This window comes from Pyrus communis, chromosome 11 (assembly GCF_963583255.1).
Source record: "Pyrus communis chromosome 11, drPyrComm1.1, whole genome shotgun sequence".
NCBI classification, from domain to species: Eukaryota; Viridiplantae; Streptophyta; class Magnoliopsida; order Rosales; family Rosaceae; genus Pyrus; species Pyrus communis.
In genome coordinates this window covers 25,245,561-25,264,829 of record NC_084813.1, presented here as the reverse complement: position 1 = coordinate 25,264,829, position 19,269 = coordinate 25,245,561, and the positions used below count along the sequence as shown (strand labels likewise).

The window sequence follows — 19,269 nt, the reverse complement described above, 5'->3', positions numbered from 1 at the left end:
TGTCAAAAAGAAAACACAACAATGGATTAGATCATTAGATGTAGATAATAATTCATCTGCATATTGTAGAAACTACAAATTGCTTACACTTTTAAATATTAACTAAAACCAGTACTTTCTACTGTACTACATATTTGTGCCCTTTTTCCTAACAAAAAGGGAAAGACCAAAAATGGTGACCAGGACAGTAAACAGAGAGAGAGAGAGAGAGAGATGAGGTTCAGCAAGGGGTAACATCAAAGCGTTTAGCCCGACCGACCACAAATTAGTCAAAACAGTTGCATCCTGGTTGTTCTCGTGAAGCTTGCCCTACGTCGGTTTACAACACTTAACACACCGGCGAAACATAAAAAACAAACCCACCGGCGAGACACAAAAAACAAACGACAGCACCACAGCAGATGCCACTAGATGTGTGAAATTACTCTGGATGTATCATTCCCTCCTCAGCTTCCTCAGCATTGCGTCTACGTGGAGGCGATGACCGCTCCCTTTCCATCATTGCTTTGTGGAAACTCCATCCACCTGCAGAGCCACCACCTGTTGGCAGAGCCTTGTCAAACCTCTCAGGACTACGGCTACGGGCTCTATATCCCGACGCCTTGACAGGGCTGGGACTGCGGCCTCTGTCATACCCATTGGATTGACCATACCTGTCACATACAAGAAAATGCATTTCCAACCATCACTTCTCACAATACTAACGTATGATGGCAATCACATTTGACATAACGAGCAAGCAGATGCAATTAAACAGCCTGAATTTAAATGAGAAAGAAGAAGCAAATTTACCTGCCAGAAGAGGGAGTAAATCCATATCCTCCTCCCCTTCCACCATCCCTTCCACCGTAACTTGAATCATTTTGCCCACGACCCCCATCACGACCACCACTGGGCCCAGAACCCCAACGTCTGAACCTGTTCATCCCACCACCACGGGAAGCCAGCTCACGAATTTCTGGGGGTACTCGCTGATTTGCACCTTCCAAAACTTTGATGAGATCTGATGCATACTTAGCATCCTGATCACCAAAAAATGTATAAGCCAGGCCAGTGGCGCCCGCTCTTCCAGTTCTCCCAATCCTGTGAACATAATCCTCTACTCCAGTAGGGAAGTCGTAGTTGATAACCACCCTGTTAACAAAAATTACCATTATAATTTTGGCCAATAATTTCTTACAAATAAGAAAGATAATGCAACAGGTACTGTTCAAGTAATAAACCAGTTACACACACCCTCAAAGAAAAATCTTAAATAGACAGCCAAACAAAATTTAACTACTCGTGGTTTATCTTAAAATGACCCCGACAAATACAATCCTCCTATCAGAAAGGAACACCACAAAATAATAACCTCATATTGAAAGAATGAAAACCACAGAACCAAAATATAATTCAATTCTAACAGAAATAAATATGTAACAAGAAGCTGGGAAGTACAAAACCTTATGTCCTTGATGTCCAATCCTCGAGCTGCAACGTCAGTTGCTACAAGAATTGGAGTCCTCCCAGAACGAAATTGATTCAACACATAATCCCTCTCACTCTGAGATTTGTCGCCATGAATTGCAGCAGCTCCAAACTGGCGGGTTAGATTGCGAGAAAGTTGATCACACATCTTCTTGGTCGAACAAAAGATAATTATCTTAGACCCTGGCTCTTGAGACCGCAATATCTGCTCCAGTCGTCTGTGCTTCTCCATTGAGGTCAGTACTTCAACGTACTGTAAGACAGGATATGTTTTTTAGTTAATCTGTATGACAATTTATATACTACATAAAACATAAACAATATAAAAGCTGATAGTTAAGTCCTCCACACCGGCTAAAGGGAACAAATATGTAAATGCTTTTTATCTTTTAAATTAAAACTCTTAATTGATCACCCCTGATCACCCAGAGTGATATCCTAACATCTAAGGAAACACACACAAGATAAGCCAACATACTATGGACTTTACTATGGCCAGCATTACTTGAGTTAACATACCTGTGTGATAGACTTATTCGCAACCAGTTCATCAACATTGCCAATGTTAACCTGAACAGGTTTGACCAGTAGATCCGCTGCAATCTTCCGAACCTCCTTCGGCCAAGTTGCGGTATACATTAGGGTCTGGCGACGAGCAGGTATCTCCTTCACAATCTTCCTTATTTGTGGTTCAAAACCCATGTCCAGCATCCGGTCAGCCTCATCCAGCACTAAATAAGAAACTTGATGGAGACTGATTCTCTTCATTTCAAGAATATCATTCAAGCGGCCAGGAGTGGCAACCACAACATCTGCTCCTCGGTCAATATCTCTCAACTGTGGTCCCTTTGGAGCTCCTCCATACAAACACTGAACAAAAATAAATAATTAAAATCATTTAATCAGAGAATACAATATAAAATGGAGCTGAAAAACATTTCAGAGGACATTGAAGTATAATCTACTTTAAGAAAACTTCTCAAAGTTCAATATATTAGTGGAATAACATGCCTTGATGGGATTCTAAAATTAAAGAGGGGTACCAGCCGAAGCCTTGGAAGGGCATCACTTAATACAGACAGAAACATGGCCAATTTAATCCATAATATTATTTTCCCCAAGGAAAAGACCTAAAGCAAAGAAAACAGAATGAACCCCTAATATAATCTGTCAAGTCAAGTTAGTTTCAGTGGCCAGGTTCAAGAGTAAGGGGTCAGTTTTAGAACCAACGCAGTTGAAAGACTAGGTACTTAGTTAAAGGTTCAATAAGTCGAGTCAGGCAGCACTGGAATTTGATAACCATAATTGCAACTGTCTGAATGCACAAGCAGGAAAAGATTTAACTATATAATGTATGCACACAAACAAATATGCAGCATCAAACAATACCATCCTTGAAGACATTTTTATTGATTAACCTGAAAAACATAAAAAGGACAAGAAGTTACATACCACACAAGATATCCTTGATGACTTCCCAAACTTCACTGCCTCATCTTGAATCTGTGTTGCCAGCTCCCTAGTTGGTGATAAAACCAATACAGTTGGACCCATCTGAGGGTTATTACGGGTGCGCTTGAGATGGATAAATCCTGGAAGCAAATACCCCAAGGTCTTCCCCGAACCAGTTTTAGCAATGGCTACTATATCTCTACTTTGAAGAGCAACCGGCCAAGATTGTGCTTGAATTGGAGTTGGGGCAGAGAAACCAGCACTTTGTACCTGGAAAAAGAAAAAATTCCAGGAACCCCCATAAGCAGATGTAATGACTTAAAGATTTGGATTTGTTTTCTTTTTGGCCTTATAGAACAGTGGAATGGCAGAAGAAGCAACACCCCCATTGCTGGTGACCAAAGCTTGCAACAGCAAGCTGGAGCAGGAGGAGGCCTCTTCTTTCATTCGGGCCAAGTGGCAGACTGAATCACCAACAGCAGGCCCAGCCACAAACTTGGGTGATTTGGAAAGCCCTTCCCAAAAAATTGGTCCACGCAAAAGGGCGCTCCAAATTAAATGCAAGCCCCCACAAAGAGGGCAGCACAGTGTACGACATTAGCTCCGCCCAGGAGCAAATATCGCACCTGCGACAAAAAGTACAGACGGCAAAAGAATTAACATGAGTCTGAAACTCAACATTGGACCTCTAGCAATCACGTAACTTTGCACACAACACTCAGGTTACTTACACTTAATGGCCACCAGTATTATTCAAATTAAACACAAAAGCAGAAGCATAATTCAATACCTCTCTAAGAATTTCAGATGGGAAGCCAGTAGATTCAAATGAAGTGAATGGTGGAGGCACATTATCACCCTAGCAAAAGAGGTAAATCAATTGACTCTGTGAGCAGACCAAAAGTTGATATCAGGCAGCCACAGAACAGATCATTTTCAGGACAATCATAAGAAACATTTAAAAAATCATAACAGCTACTAGATAACAAAATCACGAATTCACCTTAATAGCTAACTAGCTACACAATTTAATAATAACAGTAATAATAATCCTGCTTAATGATAACAATGATAAGACGAGAGAGAGAGAGAGAGAGAGAGAGAGAGAGAGAGAGAGAGAGGGGTGATGACGTGACTCCATCGAATACTCCTAATACAATCAGCTGATCACATATGAGAAACATCTCTCACAGTGCAAGACCAAAACATTTTGCACCATACAACAATACACACATACATATTATGCACAAGCCCCAAGAGACATTCTTAAAGCTACAAAATGATCAGGCTAACCCAACCAATCCCAATGCAAATGCATGCAGGCAGAAAATATAGAGATTTAAAACCACAGATCCTATGGAGAAAAGATAGATGGTAAAAGTACAAAACAGAATGACTAAGTACCACATACAAACAAGAAAGAAAAACCAATATAAACACTATGATATAACGTCTGTATAAGAAATTTCTTAATACTCACAACAACTGATATTTCATGGCGGAGACTATAAGCCTCAGCAGACAAACCACTTCCAGTGTCTGATCCATTTCCTTTCACAGAAGATCCTCCATGTGAACTTAGTGTCCCACTTGGGGTATTATGAGAAACTGTTGCACTTCTTGCAGTCTAATTCACAAACAACACCACCATATCAGTTCCCATACGAAAACGTTTACCAATCAGGTTGCAGGGAGCTGCAACTGTATAAGAAGTCGCCCAAGTGGCAAGCTTACCTGCTGAGTTCTTGATCCTGTGTCAAATTTCGAGCCACCATTGCTGCCTCTGCTATACCTATCATCTCCCTCATCAGGACGACGTTGCCCTTGTGAAGATTGTTGAACATGAACCGAGGAACTTATAGACTGTGCAGAAGAGGGCTTTGATGGAGGTGCTGAGCTTGTTGGCCTATCATATTGGGTAACGTTGGTCTCCGGGTTCCAGAAGTAAAGATACCCCGTTTTACCATCAACCAGACCTCTCCATGGTTTGGGGAGAGTTGGGTCCTCCGGAGCATATCGAGGACCAGCAGCAGTTGCAGTGGCAGCCATGGGAAGAGAGCACTACACTATAACATTAAAAAAACAAAAAACAAAGGAGAAAATGCACATATAAGTAACAAATTGAGATAAATATACACCAATCGATGAATATGTCAAAGCAAATCACATGCATTGCGCCGAACGTATATCAAAAAACATGCAAAAAAACGCTAGAGGATATAAAATTAAAGCCCAAATTTTGAACAAAAAAATAAAATACCAATCCCAAATTTATGAAAATTTCATAGTTACACGAAGCAGAAAATCTGCACCAAATGTAAAAGTGAGAAGAGATTACATTATGGATTTTCCACCGACCAAGTGTCAAATAAGCTTATCTCTGTTTGGTTCCCGAGAAAATTACAAAAACGAACGAAAACAAAGTCAAGCAACTATTATTCTAAAAAATAAAGCAAAGCATGCAATAAAGTCTCAGCTTTCTCTCCCTATCATTTTCTCGAGAATCGACGAGAAAATCGGACATGCAAAAACCCTAGAACCAACTCAATCGAATCGTGCATTTGATTTGACCTAACGGAAAAATGCAAACGTACGGCTCTGAGAGATCTAAGAGACGGGGAGAAATAGGGTTAGGGTCGGAGAGAATCGGACCTGACGGCGTTGTTTGGGAGAGCGGATGGAACGAGAAAAGCTCCGACGAGATCTAATGGAGAAACCCCCTTTGGATGTGCGAGAGTGAAAAACCTACGCTTCCGAAGGGTGAGAAGCGTAGAGAGAGAGGAAAGAGTCAAGGGGATTACCCAACATATATAAAGGTAGAGGGAGGGGGAAAGAAGTTTAATTGGGTTGTAAATGCTACTTTTAAAATGACTGAATAATTTTAATAAAAACACAATTTAATTTGGAAAAGTTAGAAAGCACTTCAATTGTTGTTAAAATTTAAAATTAAAAAGCATTTTCAGTTATTTTAAATACTTCTAAACAAGTCTGAATATACTTGGGTTTTGGTGCATTTGTTTTTTACTGTTGTTTTAATTTTGCTTTTGGCGGAATTGAGTGGGTTATTATTTTTATGCGAACCCTTGTTTTTTTAATTTATGTCCCCCTCAACAAAATATCAGGTTGAGGCAACTCGGATGGTTTGGAAGTTCAACCCGACTCTAATTCAACTTTCTCTATTCGGACTATAGTTGGTTCGAATTCATTTGATTTCGGGTTCATTCGGGTTAGGTCGGTTCAAGTTAAAAGATCAACCCACGAGTTAAATCTACACTAAATTGTGAATTTATCACACAAATGAAACAAGTACAAACTCAAATTGAACTGCCAGAGTATTTATAATCAACTGAAGAAATGAATTAAGGACATTAGATAATTTGCTGGATAAAAAACGAGTTACATTTGCTAGAATTCACCGTACAGATAAATGAAACCGGCTAGGTCATGATGGGCTCCGGCCATCCACCTAATGGTTCGGGCCAGGCCGTTCCGGGCCCAACTTTAAACTTCTGTCGGACTTGTACCAGTCTAGCCCATTAAAATAGAATGAGGTGAATGAACCCTAACTGAAACCTCACCTATTTTTATTTTCTTCGTAAAGAGGACCAACTGGTGACTTTGCCACGACAGTTCATTTTTTCGGAGACCGACACTCATAGAGGCATTTCGGCCTCTCCCTGACCACCATCATGTGATTCATCAGTGCAAGGAAACGAACCCAAAACGTGCCGTGTGAAATACAAGCCTAGAATTCGTCCCCAACCACTGAGTCACATTGTGGTGGTTACTAAAACCTCTTTTATACACAAATTCGAAACTCCAATTACAAGTGTTTGTTCCCCATGAAAAAGGTCAAAACTTTTACACAGGGCTAAACATGAAATCAAGTAGCTTTACAGAGAATTGAATCAATTGTTTCTTCCTCCCATCATGTTCTTCACCAAGTCCAATATTCGGAAAAAGTCGTAAAAAAGGGCCGAATCCTTACCCTCCAGTCCATCACGATGATGTCGATTGCTGCCTGCTAGATTGTTGCACGGGCTCCCACCAATCACCAGATCAAATCCGCCAAACTCGCTCATGTACTGCTCAAGGTGATCGCCATTCAGTTGCTGCACGTCATCAACGTGCTGCAACCTCCCTCTCTGGTTGGTTTGCTCCCACCAACTGCTCACAACGTTTCTGTTCACTTCTGAGATCTCTACAGATATAACATTCTTCAGAGGGACACCAAGCCGGTGAAGGGCTACTTCTGCCCCTCCAATGCCAGTAAAGAGGGAGAGGACGTTGATGCCATTGGGATACATATCCTTGAGCACAGACAGATGATATGCCACAGTGTCAACCTGCAACAAGTTCAAATTATTAAGTAAAATGCTAACGAACCTTATGAAGCTTCGAGAGAGATGAAAATGGTAATGAAATGTAGACAGAATTCATTACCTGGAAGGAATTCCCAAGTGACTTGTACCTGTCAGTCCGGCTTATTCCCCTTGTGTGGTTTTTTGGGAACCCCAAAAGCATCTCCACTTCATCAGGCTCAAGTGGGGCGACCTTATTTCTCCCTACCCACACCAGATTCCACTTGCGGCATTCGTCAAGGACATATTTCTGGACTCTCTCTGGTGGTTCCCCATCAAATTGCTCAATAGCCTTCCTGATCCTCTCAGTCAACTTAGCACTCGCAATACATGTTTGCAAGCAGTTTAGCTTTTCCCGATTGTCCCAAGAAGGCCACCATTTCCTTGTCAAGGGAAATGCCTTGGCTATGGTGTCTGGGGGCTGTGGCATGAGAGGAAACCTATTCTGGATGGGGAGGTTGTGGACATAACCTCTCTTCCTTGCAGCAGCAGAAAAGTACTTTGAGTCCACAAACTCCGGCTGCACATCATACAGGAAGCGGGAGATGGTGGTCCAAACCCCTTTAGGAGCTAGTGCAACATTCTCATAGTAGAAGTATGGAGGCCCTACAGCTGCCTCTGGGAGAGTCCTATGTGTCAGCACATATGGATCAGTTGGGGTGCCAAACCCAACCATTGGATTTGGGAGATGAACCGTCTCATCATCATCCCCTTGGTTTCCACAAAGCCGCATCTGCCTCTTCTTCTTCTTTAGGATCTCATACTCGAGAAGTTTCCTCTTCTTGTATGAATGTGATCCAGGCTGTAAAAGTAAAACAACAATCACAACCTATAAAACTGATTTTGTTAAAAAACCACAAAAGGTTATCATATTATACATCAGCAAATACCTTCTCTTCAATCGGAAGAAGGGCATCTTCCGCCCGTGCCATTTGAGCAGCACATATAAAATCAGTCAACTCAGCAACAGTGGAGTCTGTACCTGAAATGTTTGAAGGGAGAAATAGGGCTAAGGAAGGAGAAACAGGCAATCAAAACACCAGAACTGAAAAGGAGACTTCAGAAAGGATGGCATAACAAATTGGCTTAACTAGCAGAAAGTGGTTTACTGTCCAGAATCCCAACAGGGCATACAGCTATGAAGGATGTTTCTTTGGCCCCCAAATCATATATGAAACATATTCTAGTCAACATTATCCAAGAAATTCTCCTGACTATGCATTTGGTTCGGCGCTGAAATTATGTAAAATAAATAAACAGCATTTTACAGGATATCAACTTAATCATCCAAATCAAAGCAAAAGCAACTAAACGGGTTGACATGCATTTGTGGGCACATGACTGTGATCCCGGCTACCCACAAGGGAAGCAAAAAAATTTCCAACATGAAGGTGAGATGTTAGACACTAAATCAATGCACTTTTATTTATTTTTCTGGAGTCTAAAATTATACCAAAAGTAGCATTTTCCAGGATTTCAACATAATCATCCAAAAAGAACCAAAGCATAAGTAACTAACTGGAGATGTGGACAAGAAAATGCTAAAAGCAACATAAAATCAACATTATGCATATGGATAAAACTAAACTTATACCACATCTTTCGATTGCTATTGAGGCCTCCTCCATTGTGTACCCCATATTGACCAAGGCCCTTATCTTCCCTTTCTCCGATGTAGGATTTATGATATCCTGCACAATAGGTAAATTAAATTTCTATGAGATACACACATGTGCGAAATGTGTTTGACTCTTTGTCATGAACTCACTATCCTGTGTACATTGGCATGTTAGCACACAAAATAGTGCGACACACGTTTTTAAGAATGTTGGAAAACGATGTAATATTTTGTCGTTTGACGGATTGGGGAAACACAGAAAATACAAAAGCTTGGCAAAAAGGGAAAACCCAATATAACATACAACTTATTAGCAAGGCCAATGAACTACCTCGGTATCAGAACAGCTATCCAAGTCTGAAAAATCATCCAGAAAGCTCTCATCGTAATCATCAAGAGAGAAGTCATCAGAATCAGCTTCCTGCGGTTCTACTTCCTGTGGTTCTACTTCCTGGAGCGTTTCTACTTCCTGCTTTTCTTCAGGAGAACTCTCAAGAGCCTGCAAAAAATATTATCAAGAAAACTCTCAGGCAGGAAGAACTTATGTTCTTAAGATATGTAACCCCTTCATCTTGATAATTTCTTATAGGACCATATTTGATTTTGATTTAACAGAACTCTCTTACTACTAGTCAAGATAATACAATAAATAAGGAATCTAGTCTTATAGCCATATTCGGCAAACAATAATGTAAATCCTTTTTTGCATGGGCTAGTATTAAGCGAGTTCTGTTATACCAAACTCGCAAACCCAAATTATCCATATCGCAAAAAATAAGTATCCAAAGCAGAAATCTTGACTCACCGAATATGTGAGGAGGGTTTCCAGAATTGAATCTGTATTTTCTTCTCCTGGATATTCCATCAGAGCAGTGTTATATAAGGTTATAATTGAAGCATTTGTATGAAAACTTTTGCTGAAATGAAATGATACAATGCTCTTACCATGTTCCTGAATTGCTTTGACAACCATCTTTTCAGAAAATCCCATTGCCACAAAGTGATCAAGAACTTTGGTATTGGAGGGACCGGCCGATGAGCTCGACTTCAAGAAGATTTAAGTAACATATGTTACATATCCCATTTAAAAAATCGTCAGTTATCCATAAATGTTTGCAAACTCATCGAAAGTGATAAAAGTATGAAGAAGTAGATTCAGAAATTTTCAATGGAGAAATGCCTAAATACCACTAAGAGACATTAGGTGCAGTTAATTTCATAAACAACAGGGAAGTATTTCGTCTATGCCCCAGATGACATTAAGAGTGTATAGATTGTTTTAACCATCTCCAAAAACATCTTGAAATCAAAAAATCATTTCAGAACTAATGCAAAAATGTTTACCTCCCCAGATCTCACAATAGCTTCTCCACCAACTGTCAAACTTGAAGAAGTAGACAACGTAAAGTTCTCAATTTCCAGCTCATCATCAGTATTCCAGTCAAAATCATTACTGTCTTCACCATCCTGCACAAGTTTATATCATACACGTAAACAATTAAAAGAAGTAAAAGGGACTCTTTTTACATGAAGAAAGGACAACTTTAGTCAACTAAGGGCCACTCAAACACTACAAACATAGTTCACCAACAATAAAACTCTAAACCAGCTAAGTCCAGGGCATAACAACTAAAACAAAAAACCAAAAACTCATCTGCCTAATTTCCACATTTAGCAATAAGGATAATCTTTAGATCCAAAAGAAATGAATGACTATATGAATGAATGAATAAAAAACTTAGTAAAAAAACAAATACCATTTCACCGTAAGCTGTGTTTGGCCCACGCAGCGGTTTCCAAGCTGTCCAAGTAATACACAGAAAGAATAAGTGCAAAAACAACTGCAAATTTTGATTATAAAGGTCAAAAAATATATTAATTACCCAACTTCTATAAGAGGCTTTATAGTAGACAACTGAGATTGCATATTCATGACTATTATTTAGCGTGTCGAGCTAGAATTGCAGTCGACTAGTATTTGACACCATAAAGCAAGAACACGACATAACTCGACTAACATCATACTATGAACACTGCCCTTTTCAAAATAAATTCAAGAATCCCAAACGGCGCAGCATAAATTTCCAAGCGTACAGCATCCGTTACGCTACAACTTAAAAATATCCCTCTGCATGCTAAACACATTCAGATTTTGCTTGCATTCTTTACGCAATCAACGGCCAAACCTGTTGGATTTCAAGTGGACCAACCTCATCTGCCTCCCCAACCCCCCAATACTTCCTAATTCCAGTATTTGAAAGGCAACATAACATCCACAAAACTACAAAGCATCCATCTTTCTACAATACCAAACACAACATAAAACCCCAACTGTTTCCTGAGAATTGAGGCAAAATGCAGAAGGAAATCGTAACACTTTTTCTTGCCCTCAAATAATTGAAAGAAAAGAAAATCAAAAACCACTGTTCAATATCCCTTCATGTCCTACTTTTTTCGGCAACCAAACAGTGGATTTCATCAGTGGCATAAAGAAAATTCCCAGTCTTCCACATAAACACAAAATAAAAACCCTAATCAACGATAAAAACAACAATACCAGTAACTAATTACCCACAATTCAAAATTGCGATTAAAAACAAAACAGAAGCAGCCTCGATCAAAGAAAAATCACCTCCGCAGAAGGGGCCTCACTGATCCCGAAGCTCCCCTCGTTAACACCGGCAATGCGCTTCGCCTCCGTCAAAACCCCCCCTTGCGGCCTTGTACGGCGCATGCGAAGGGAGCTCCGCCGCTGAAAAAAAGACCCGGCCGGCAGAATTTCGCAGGGAAACGAGAAGAGCTCGGTGGAGAGAAATCTAGAGAGAGAAAGCCTCTGAATCTAGAGAGAGAGAGAGAGAGAACTGTTGCCGGTCAAGTCAAAGAATTGCGTAGACAGTCTCTGGACATATTCGCAACGCGAACCAGAGCGCTGAGGAAGGAAGACGGTCCTCCTGCTCCCGGTGCGCGCTTGGAATCACGCACAACGACACGCCGTTGTGTGAAATTCTTTCAAATACTCGCTCGCTTAATACAATTAATTTTTAATTTATTTATTTTTAATGAAATTTCTAAATTAATCCATAAATCCTCTCACAAAAGTGGTTTTTGAAACTTCTGACGTTATCATTTAGAGTGTGGATAGCGTTTCTCTTTTATTTAATTAAATGTTATTTGTTAAATTGAAAGCAGCAAAAGTGGGGTCCATTTCTTGGAATCCTGCTTTTGCTTTTGGTTGGGTGGGGGAATAAGTGTGGTGGGACAAGCAAGTATGTTAATTTCATACTCTCGAGAGTATGAAATTAAAGATTCTTGTTGCTCCCTAGTGAAAAGTGACATAAGCTAAAGCTGAGAGAAATAAATAAGTTATGTCGTGACAATTCTTATCTGAATGATTATTTCAATCACTTTTTATCTTTTTACTTGTAACTCACATAATCACGTGACGAGAGAAACAAACACATTAATTTTTTCAACACATGGGACCTAATCTTTCTGCGTCAAGAGATTTAACATTTCACTTCTTACTTTTTACAGCTTTTTACACATGACACCTAATAAATTTCACTTAACATGTAATTTATCAAGAAATTACAAGAATCGCTACAGGATGACCCATGGTTAGAGATGAATTCTAAGTCTGTATTCTACACATCACTTTTTGAATTCGATTCATAACGCTCATGAATCACACGATCATGGGAGAGAAAATGTCTTTGTAGGTCATATAGCTTAACAACAAATATAGTATATTCGTGGTGTAACATTCACAAGTACAAATAATTGTTCCTAAATTCATATAGAAAGAACTTTGCAATTTCTTTTTCTTTTATACAAGGATATATTTTAATATTTGTATTAGTTGGATTTTAAAATTGCTCACCTAATTATTTATTTTCCTCTCAGACATGTTGTCGTAGGTGTTTTTGTGGATTTTTATTCCAAACGTCAGAAGTCAATAAAACCAGCATCATGGCCAGCAATGGTCATGGCGCCCGTGGGTGGACGGCATCTTAGCGAACCATATTGGCCGATGGTGGTGCCGACGTAGGCTTTAGCCACGATCAAATCACTCAGCTGCCATAGGTGATCCAATCACTCATCAGAGTCTTAGTAGTGTAACGTGCCGGATCAGCCAGAAGTACAGTGTTTTTCACTAATACGAAGGAGCAAATTACACTAATGGTACAGTTGCTACACAGAGATTTGTCTCGGCGAGGCTTATCTAGATACCTAGAAAGGCACATTGCTTTCGGGCATGCTCCGGCACCAGTCTGGAGTCTGGACAGAAGCTCAAGAGTTGCTCCTTTCAGCCCTACATAAGCAATCATCATTCAAATAACGTTATAGCGATCAGCACCACATATATACATGGATACGTACGCAATCACAGAAATGAATAACGTTGAGGCTTGAAGTTGAAGAAAGGAGGCAAAGGGATCAAGCTGCCAAAATAAACAATTAAGTTGCTGATTTGATAGAATAAGAAGTTGAACACTCAGTATCGCTTAGTTAAGAGAGCGAGAGAGATGTGAATAAATCCCCATTCCTTTGCAGTTTGCACATAAATACTTTGAAGGAAAATGGCACTACTTACAGCAGTGAATCTTAGGCTCGGAGAATACTGAAGCAATCTTGACACAAGATCTACTGCTTCAGGAGGCATGCGCTTGTGGAATATATATCTGCATGCAAGGAAGATAATAAGAAGGAAAATAACACGCAAAATCATCGCAGAAGAACAATTCTCAGCAAGGAAGCTAGAAACTCACTTTGTGCCAAGGGTGAGCCTTGATTTGTGGGAATTTGAATTCTGTATATAATTCGGGTTCATCGTTTGATTTCCTCACGATTTGGTGTACCGAGTACCTAATTCCAGAGACAAATGTCAATCCAGTTCAGGTTGCATAAGCCGACTGATCAAGATTTTGAGTTGATCACATGATGGATACGTACTTTCCACCGTGCAGAAGTCACAATCTCAACAAGTTGATCAACGCCACTTTCACCTGGGAAGAGAGGCTACAGCGCCGGGGATCACCTAAAACAAAGAGGAACAAAACAACCAAATGCGAATTCATCTTCTGCTGAAAACGAAAAAATTGGCAGAACTTTTTATACCTGTCCAAGAAGCAGTTGAGCTAGAACACAACCCACAGACTATATGTCCATAGCAGTAGTATATTCTTACTGGAAATACAATTAAGCATAAAAGAGGTAAGAAAAAAAAAATGGTATCAAAGAATAGATATTCAAGTACAAATTAACTAAGAGATTCCTCAGCTTAATGTCTCTGTGATATACTTCAATCATCAATAACCATGTCATATGGTATACAAAAGTTGCCCTAAAAAGGTTAATTTCCGTAGCATTACCCTAAATTGAAAGGACCATAAATGTATATTGTATATGTACACATATACACGTATGGAGTATGGTTTGATTGCGGACATCCAATGAGTATTGGAAAACTAAGCATTAGGTGTCCGGAGACTTGTCTTCCGTCATCACAAAAGGTTCCATACAAAATTTATTTTACTGAAAATATGACTTTAGCCCTTGAAACTCAAGTTTCTTTACATAAAACCCGACATAGTCTTTTTATCTGAATAAAACCCAATGACTAGGCTCCACATAAGTAAATTCATTAATTTTGTTTGCCTTTACACATTTTTCATTTTTTAGATGCCTAAAATACCCCTAATTACCGTTTTGATGTAGACATTTAATTCTATGCAGATTTGAAGGGAGAAATTAATAAAAAGAAATGTATTAATGTTTAAAATCATTGCATTAATATATCAAAACAAATTGTATGTTAAGGCAAAAAAGAACTAATAATGTTATACTTTCCTTAAGAGTTTGTAATTGTTTTTTAAATTTGCATAAATTTAGACAATTTTAATTTAATCTTTTCATTTTCTTACCAAATGAAAATTTGGAAGAGCACTATAAAATAATTTACCTATATTTAAAAAATATAAGTAAATTATTTGGACATGTGCATTAGTAATAAATTTGCCCTATATATATAATGATACATGCAAATTTACTCCAGGGTTCCCTCTTGCATTATTGTATGTCGTCTTCTTGACATTAATAAAGTCGCTATCATTTCAACTCAAAAAAAAAAAATTAAATTAATTATAGAATAAAAAATGTTATTTGATTCAAAATAAATTTATCTATATTTTATATGATAATATAGGTAAATTTTTCCACACATATATATTAGTAGTAAAATATGCCCAATATATATAATAATGCATGAAAATAATTCACCAACAAATAAAGGAAATTTGATTAAAAATTAATATATCTACTACTTTTTGTTTATGAATTTCAATTCTTTTTTTATATTACAAACATAATGTACCTACAATATAATTTACCTATTGTTTAATCTTATAAGAAAATAATGTATCTACTATTTTATTTTATTTATTTATTTATTTTTGTTTTTGTCGAATATGTACTGTTTTATTTTAATGGAGATAATTTGTCTTGGTTTAATTTTTACGAAATTATTTATGCACTGTTTAACTTTCCCAAAATAATGGAACTACTATTTTAATTTACCTACAAAATAAATACTATTTGATTCAAAATTAATTTACTTATATTTTAAATATAAATATAGATAAATTATTTTTAACAAGCATATATGATAACAAACAAAAAATGCCTAATGTATGTAATAATCTAGGTAAAATAATTTACCTACAACATAAAATAATATTAATTGGTTTTTTGTTGTTTTATAAAACAATATTATTATTTGATGCAAAATAACTGATTGTACAAAGGATTTTTCTTTCCAAACGAAAAATGTGCCCATAAATTGTTTATGAACATAGCTAGCTAAATTTATATATATATATATATATATATATATATATATATATATATATATATATTCCTAATATTTATCATACAAGAAAGGTAAAATTTTCATATGGGGTTAATTTCTAATCATAATTAGGGTGGGTAATAATATTTATTGACATAACTAGAGTTTTGTGGCATAAGTTGTAAATATGTGATGATAATTGGTTACATATTTGTCTACATGGCACTCTATTTGAAATTTGAGTTTTATTTGGAAGTTTAATATTATGTGGGTTTTTGTTTGGAAAATAAGAGTTTCAAAGGTCTTTTTCTAAAGAACCCTTTATTTTATTACAATAGGTTCCATAAGAATTTTATTTTTTATTTTTATTTTTTTGAAGGGAGACAACTGGTGGCAAGTCATGGTTATCCACATTTTTCATGGGCCGAGAAGATTCACAGAGGCATTTCAGCCTCTCCCTGACCACAGGTCTAGCTTCCACACCAACAGCGGGTTTCGAACTCGAGACACCTCCAGTTTTATTGCTTTGAAGGTATTTAATCGCTGTTCCGAACTTAAATTTAGGGTTCTTTATTGGGATTCTTGAAACTCAAGAATAAACCGTAATGCCTGCCAATATATTTATAATAAAAAACAACTATTTTTTTGTTTCTTTGCTTAGTATATTAAAGATTTTAGTTTTCTACTAAAAAGTAATTAAATTTTTAATTTTGTGTGCTTGTAGGGTACACGTGGCATGAGGTTTAGTAAGAAGGATGAAATGAAAAGATAAATGAGAAAGTTGTTAGCATTCTCTAATAAATTATTAGGTGCAAAGGGTGAATCACGGCACCCTTCTAGTTCTAGTTGCATACGGAAGTAGTGAAATCCCACCATAATATAAATAATTTATATTTTTATATATGTGATCGTACGAATGACTTGGTTCACCTTTCGACCTCAAAAGTTTCTCATTTGTTCTTATCAATTTCAAAACAAATTTAAAAGGTAGTCTGAGGTTTCACCTACCTTCGATACGGGCCTTATACATGCTTCTTCAAGCCTACTAATTCTTAACCAATTAGCCCAATCGCATATAAAGCCCAAACGCCACATCTTCATTTTTATCAGTTTTTCTCACCTATGCACTTGGGGCGTGTGCACGGGGCTGCTCACGACTTGGAAAGTGATTTGGACGACGGAGATGATGATATTGTACTCGTGTTAATGGCGTTCATATTCAATAGATATTTTTTCTATATTTTTGGTGTAGTTAATACGTTGTCAATGTTATTAATATGACGTGTACATTTGATAAACATAAATCAATACAACGTTGTTGTTAAGATGATGTTGATATTTAATTGCAAAAATATCGTCCCTGTCGGACAAACATCTTCTTCAGATTTTTTCTTCCTAATCTACCAAGTTTGGAAATCTGGACCGTTAATATTTGATCAAACGGCTAAAGTTATTATAAAATTTAAAGTGAGCCTCTGTTTGTGACCGTTTAATCGAATTTCAACGGAATCTCCAAACTTGATGGATTAGAAGAAAGAGATTTGGAGATGATCCTTGTTCGTCTCCTCCGGATTTTGCGAAGCCCATGCGCACGGCACAACCCACATACTAAGGGGAGAAAAAAAAAATTAATTACGTGAGATGTGGTTCTATCAAAAGCTATTGGGCGATGAAATATTTCAGGTGAAGTCTCAATTCTCCCAAATATATAATTATGCAGCAAATTACGGCGCGAATTAATTTATCAAAATTCTTATAAATAAACTATTTATGATTATGACAGTGCACCCCTAGAAGGGGTAATTACTTTTCCATGAAAAGTATTATAAATATTCGTTTAATTCACGGCTCAAACTCGAGTTCATAGAAGCAAGAGAAATAAAACATTGAATTTGTAATTAACAAGCAACCAATTGTGTGTGTGTGTGTATATATATATATATATACGCATATATATTTTTTTATATATACAAATGAGAATGATGAAGGATTATGCGAGTCGAATTATTTATAAGGTTTGGTCATCGAACTACAAAAAGTAACTTTACTCTCTAATACGTACAAAGCGGTTTTCAAGAATCAAGACCCAAGATTTAGCCATCAACTACAAAAGTATGTGACTTTCTTTTGCCCATAGCGATTAAAAAGTACTAGCTTCCTGATCAAGCGATCCCATGTCCCCCATCTCCGAAATTTTTCTTAAATAAAAACAAAGAGATACAAGCGGAAGTAAAATGTCACATAATTTGTATTCTAAATTACGGCTCCTCGTGATCAACACCCTAGTCTCTAAGCTTAGAACACGGCGTGATCAGGGTAATTTTGATATTCATGCACGAGCAAGCTATAGAGTACTATGTTCAATTCAAACATTGCGTCTTCTAGTAGCAAAGTTTATTTAATTCCTAATTTCATATTGCTGATCAAGTGACTTTGAGCAACAACAGTGTACACTTTTATCACGGAATTAAGGAGCAAAATTATAATTTCAAGCATGTGAACAAAGACAATTTAGGGTGTATTTTTGCTCATCGCCTTCAAGTGGTTGTAATGCTCACCATCCTATTTATTATCATTGATAAGTTTAAATTTTGGGATTCATGTCTATCTATTACACAGATCTCGAAATTTAAACTCATATATAGCGGTTGTGTCAATCCATTATATAGACCTCAAAATTTTAACTTATCTAACGGGAATAAATAAGGTCATAATGAGCATCACCATCATGCATGATTTTATCACATACTCATATTATAACACGTAACATGTTATCTAAAGTCATGCATGCATGCAATCATCTTCGTTGTAATCAAGGACGGTTTAGTGGTTTGAAGTTACATTTCACTTGATACTCTTCATGTGCCCTTGTACATGATGATTGTTCTTGGTGTTGCGTTTTATGCCATGCCTTTGTTTTCTCTATTGATCAATATAAAAAGTTTTCTCACCGTTGAAATACCCTAAATAAAACACGTGATTCCTTTATTGAGAGCTTGCTTATTTGAAAGTATTTTTTAAAATAACTAAAAACGTTTCTTTTGATATTGTTTGGTTAAAAAAATGTTTAAAATGCTTAATTATGTTGTAAAAAAGGACTTAAACTCCTTTTTAAAAGAAATACGTACCTACAATGTGCTTATAGCACGAAAAACTTCAAGTATACAGTTGCATGTTTACTAAATAATTTCACCCATGTGCCCGTATTCAAAACTTTTCACCTCCTCTATATTTTTATAAGAAAACTAATGAAAATGGTTTGAAACTTTGAGTTTTAACGATAAGGACAAAATAAAAGGTAAAGTGAATAATACTAGGTTTAACTTTTTAATGTAAAAATGTGATTTTTCTTTAAAGTGAACAATACCGTATATTTTTTGTTAAAACTCCCTATTTTTACCGTAGTTTCGAACCTCGTCCGTGGACTCAGAAAAGGGAAAAACCAAGTCGCATGGAAAGACTTGAAACGTATGATAGTCCAGTTTACTGCTGTAGCGGAACAAAAAAAAGTCTACTAGGTA

General features: G+C 37.2%; 2 protein-coding genes across 2 annotated transcripts; both read right to left on the bottom strand.

The window, feature by feature from the left end:
* On the bottom strand, positions 1–5,719 carry LOC137707881 (DEAD-box ATP-dependent RNA helicase 14). Its single transcript, XM_068446812.1, has 9 exons — positions 5,575–5,719; positions 4,657–4,988; positions 4,403–4,549; positions 3,713–3,781; positions 2,923–3,192; positions 1,990–2,340; positions 1,446–1,723; positions 793–1,134; positions 1–653 (listed from the first exon to the last, which is right to left on the bottom strand). The coding sequence occupies exons 2-9, from the start codon at positions 4,969–4,971 to the stop codon at positions 422–424; spliced, it is 2,004 nt and encodes a 667-aa protein (XP_068302913.1). The 5' UTR covers positions 4,972–4,988; positions 5,575–5,719; the 3' UTR covers positions 1–421.
* A 772-nt stretch (positions 5,720–6,491) lies between these two features.
* Positions 6,492–11,925, bottom strand: LOC137707457 (DNA (cytosine-5)-methyltransferase DRM2). Its single transcript, XM_068446332.1, has 10 exons — positions 11,534–11,925; positions 10,659–10,702; positions 10,246–10,368; positions 9,847–9,946; positions 9,707–9,753; positions 9,233–9,400; positions 8,878–8,974; positions 8,174–8,265; positions 7,366–8,085; positions 6,492–7,268 (listed from the first exon to the last, which is right to left on the bottom strand). Exons 2-10 carry the CDS (start codon positions 10,659–10,661, stop codon positions 6,831–6,833), a joined length of 1,788 nt encoding a protein of 595 aa, XP_068302433.1. The 5' UTR covers positions 10,662–10,702; positions 11,534–11,925; the 3' UTR covers positions 6,492–6,830.
* Between the last annotated feature and the right edge of the window lie 7,344 nt (positions 11,926–19,269).

What these genes read in the sequence shown, in the direction of transcription:
- LOC137707881 (XM_068446812.1), bottom strand. Translation starts at nt 4,971, where the DNA reads ATGGCTGCCACTGCAACTGCTGCTGGTCCTCGATATGCTCCGGAGGAC. An exon ending in CGAATAAGTCTATCACACAG is followed by an intron (nt 1,724 to 1,989) that starts GTATGTTAACTC and finishes CCTGTCTTACAG; the next exon opens with TACGTTGAAGTACTGACCTC. An exon ending in TTGGACATCAAGGACATAAG is followed by an intron (nt 1,135 to 1,445) that starts GTTTTGTACTTC and finishes TTTTGTTAACAG; the next exon opens with GGTGGTTATCAACTACGACT.
- LOC137707457 (XM_068446332.1), bottom strand. An exon ending in CAAAGCAATTCAGGAACATG is followed by an intron (nt 9,754 to 9,846) that starts GTAAGAGCATTG and finishes TGGAATATCCAG; the next exon opens with GAGAAGAAAATACAGATTCA. An exon ending in AATAGCAATCGAAAGATGTG is followed by an intron (nt 8,266 to 8,877) that starts GTATAAGTTTAG and finishes CAAACATTTCAG; the next exon opens with GTACAGACTCCACTGTTGCT.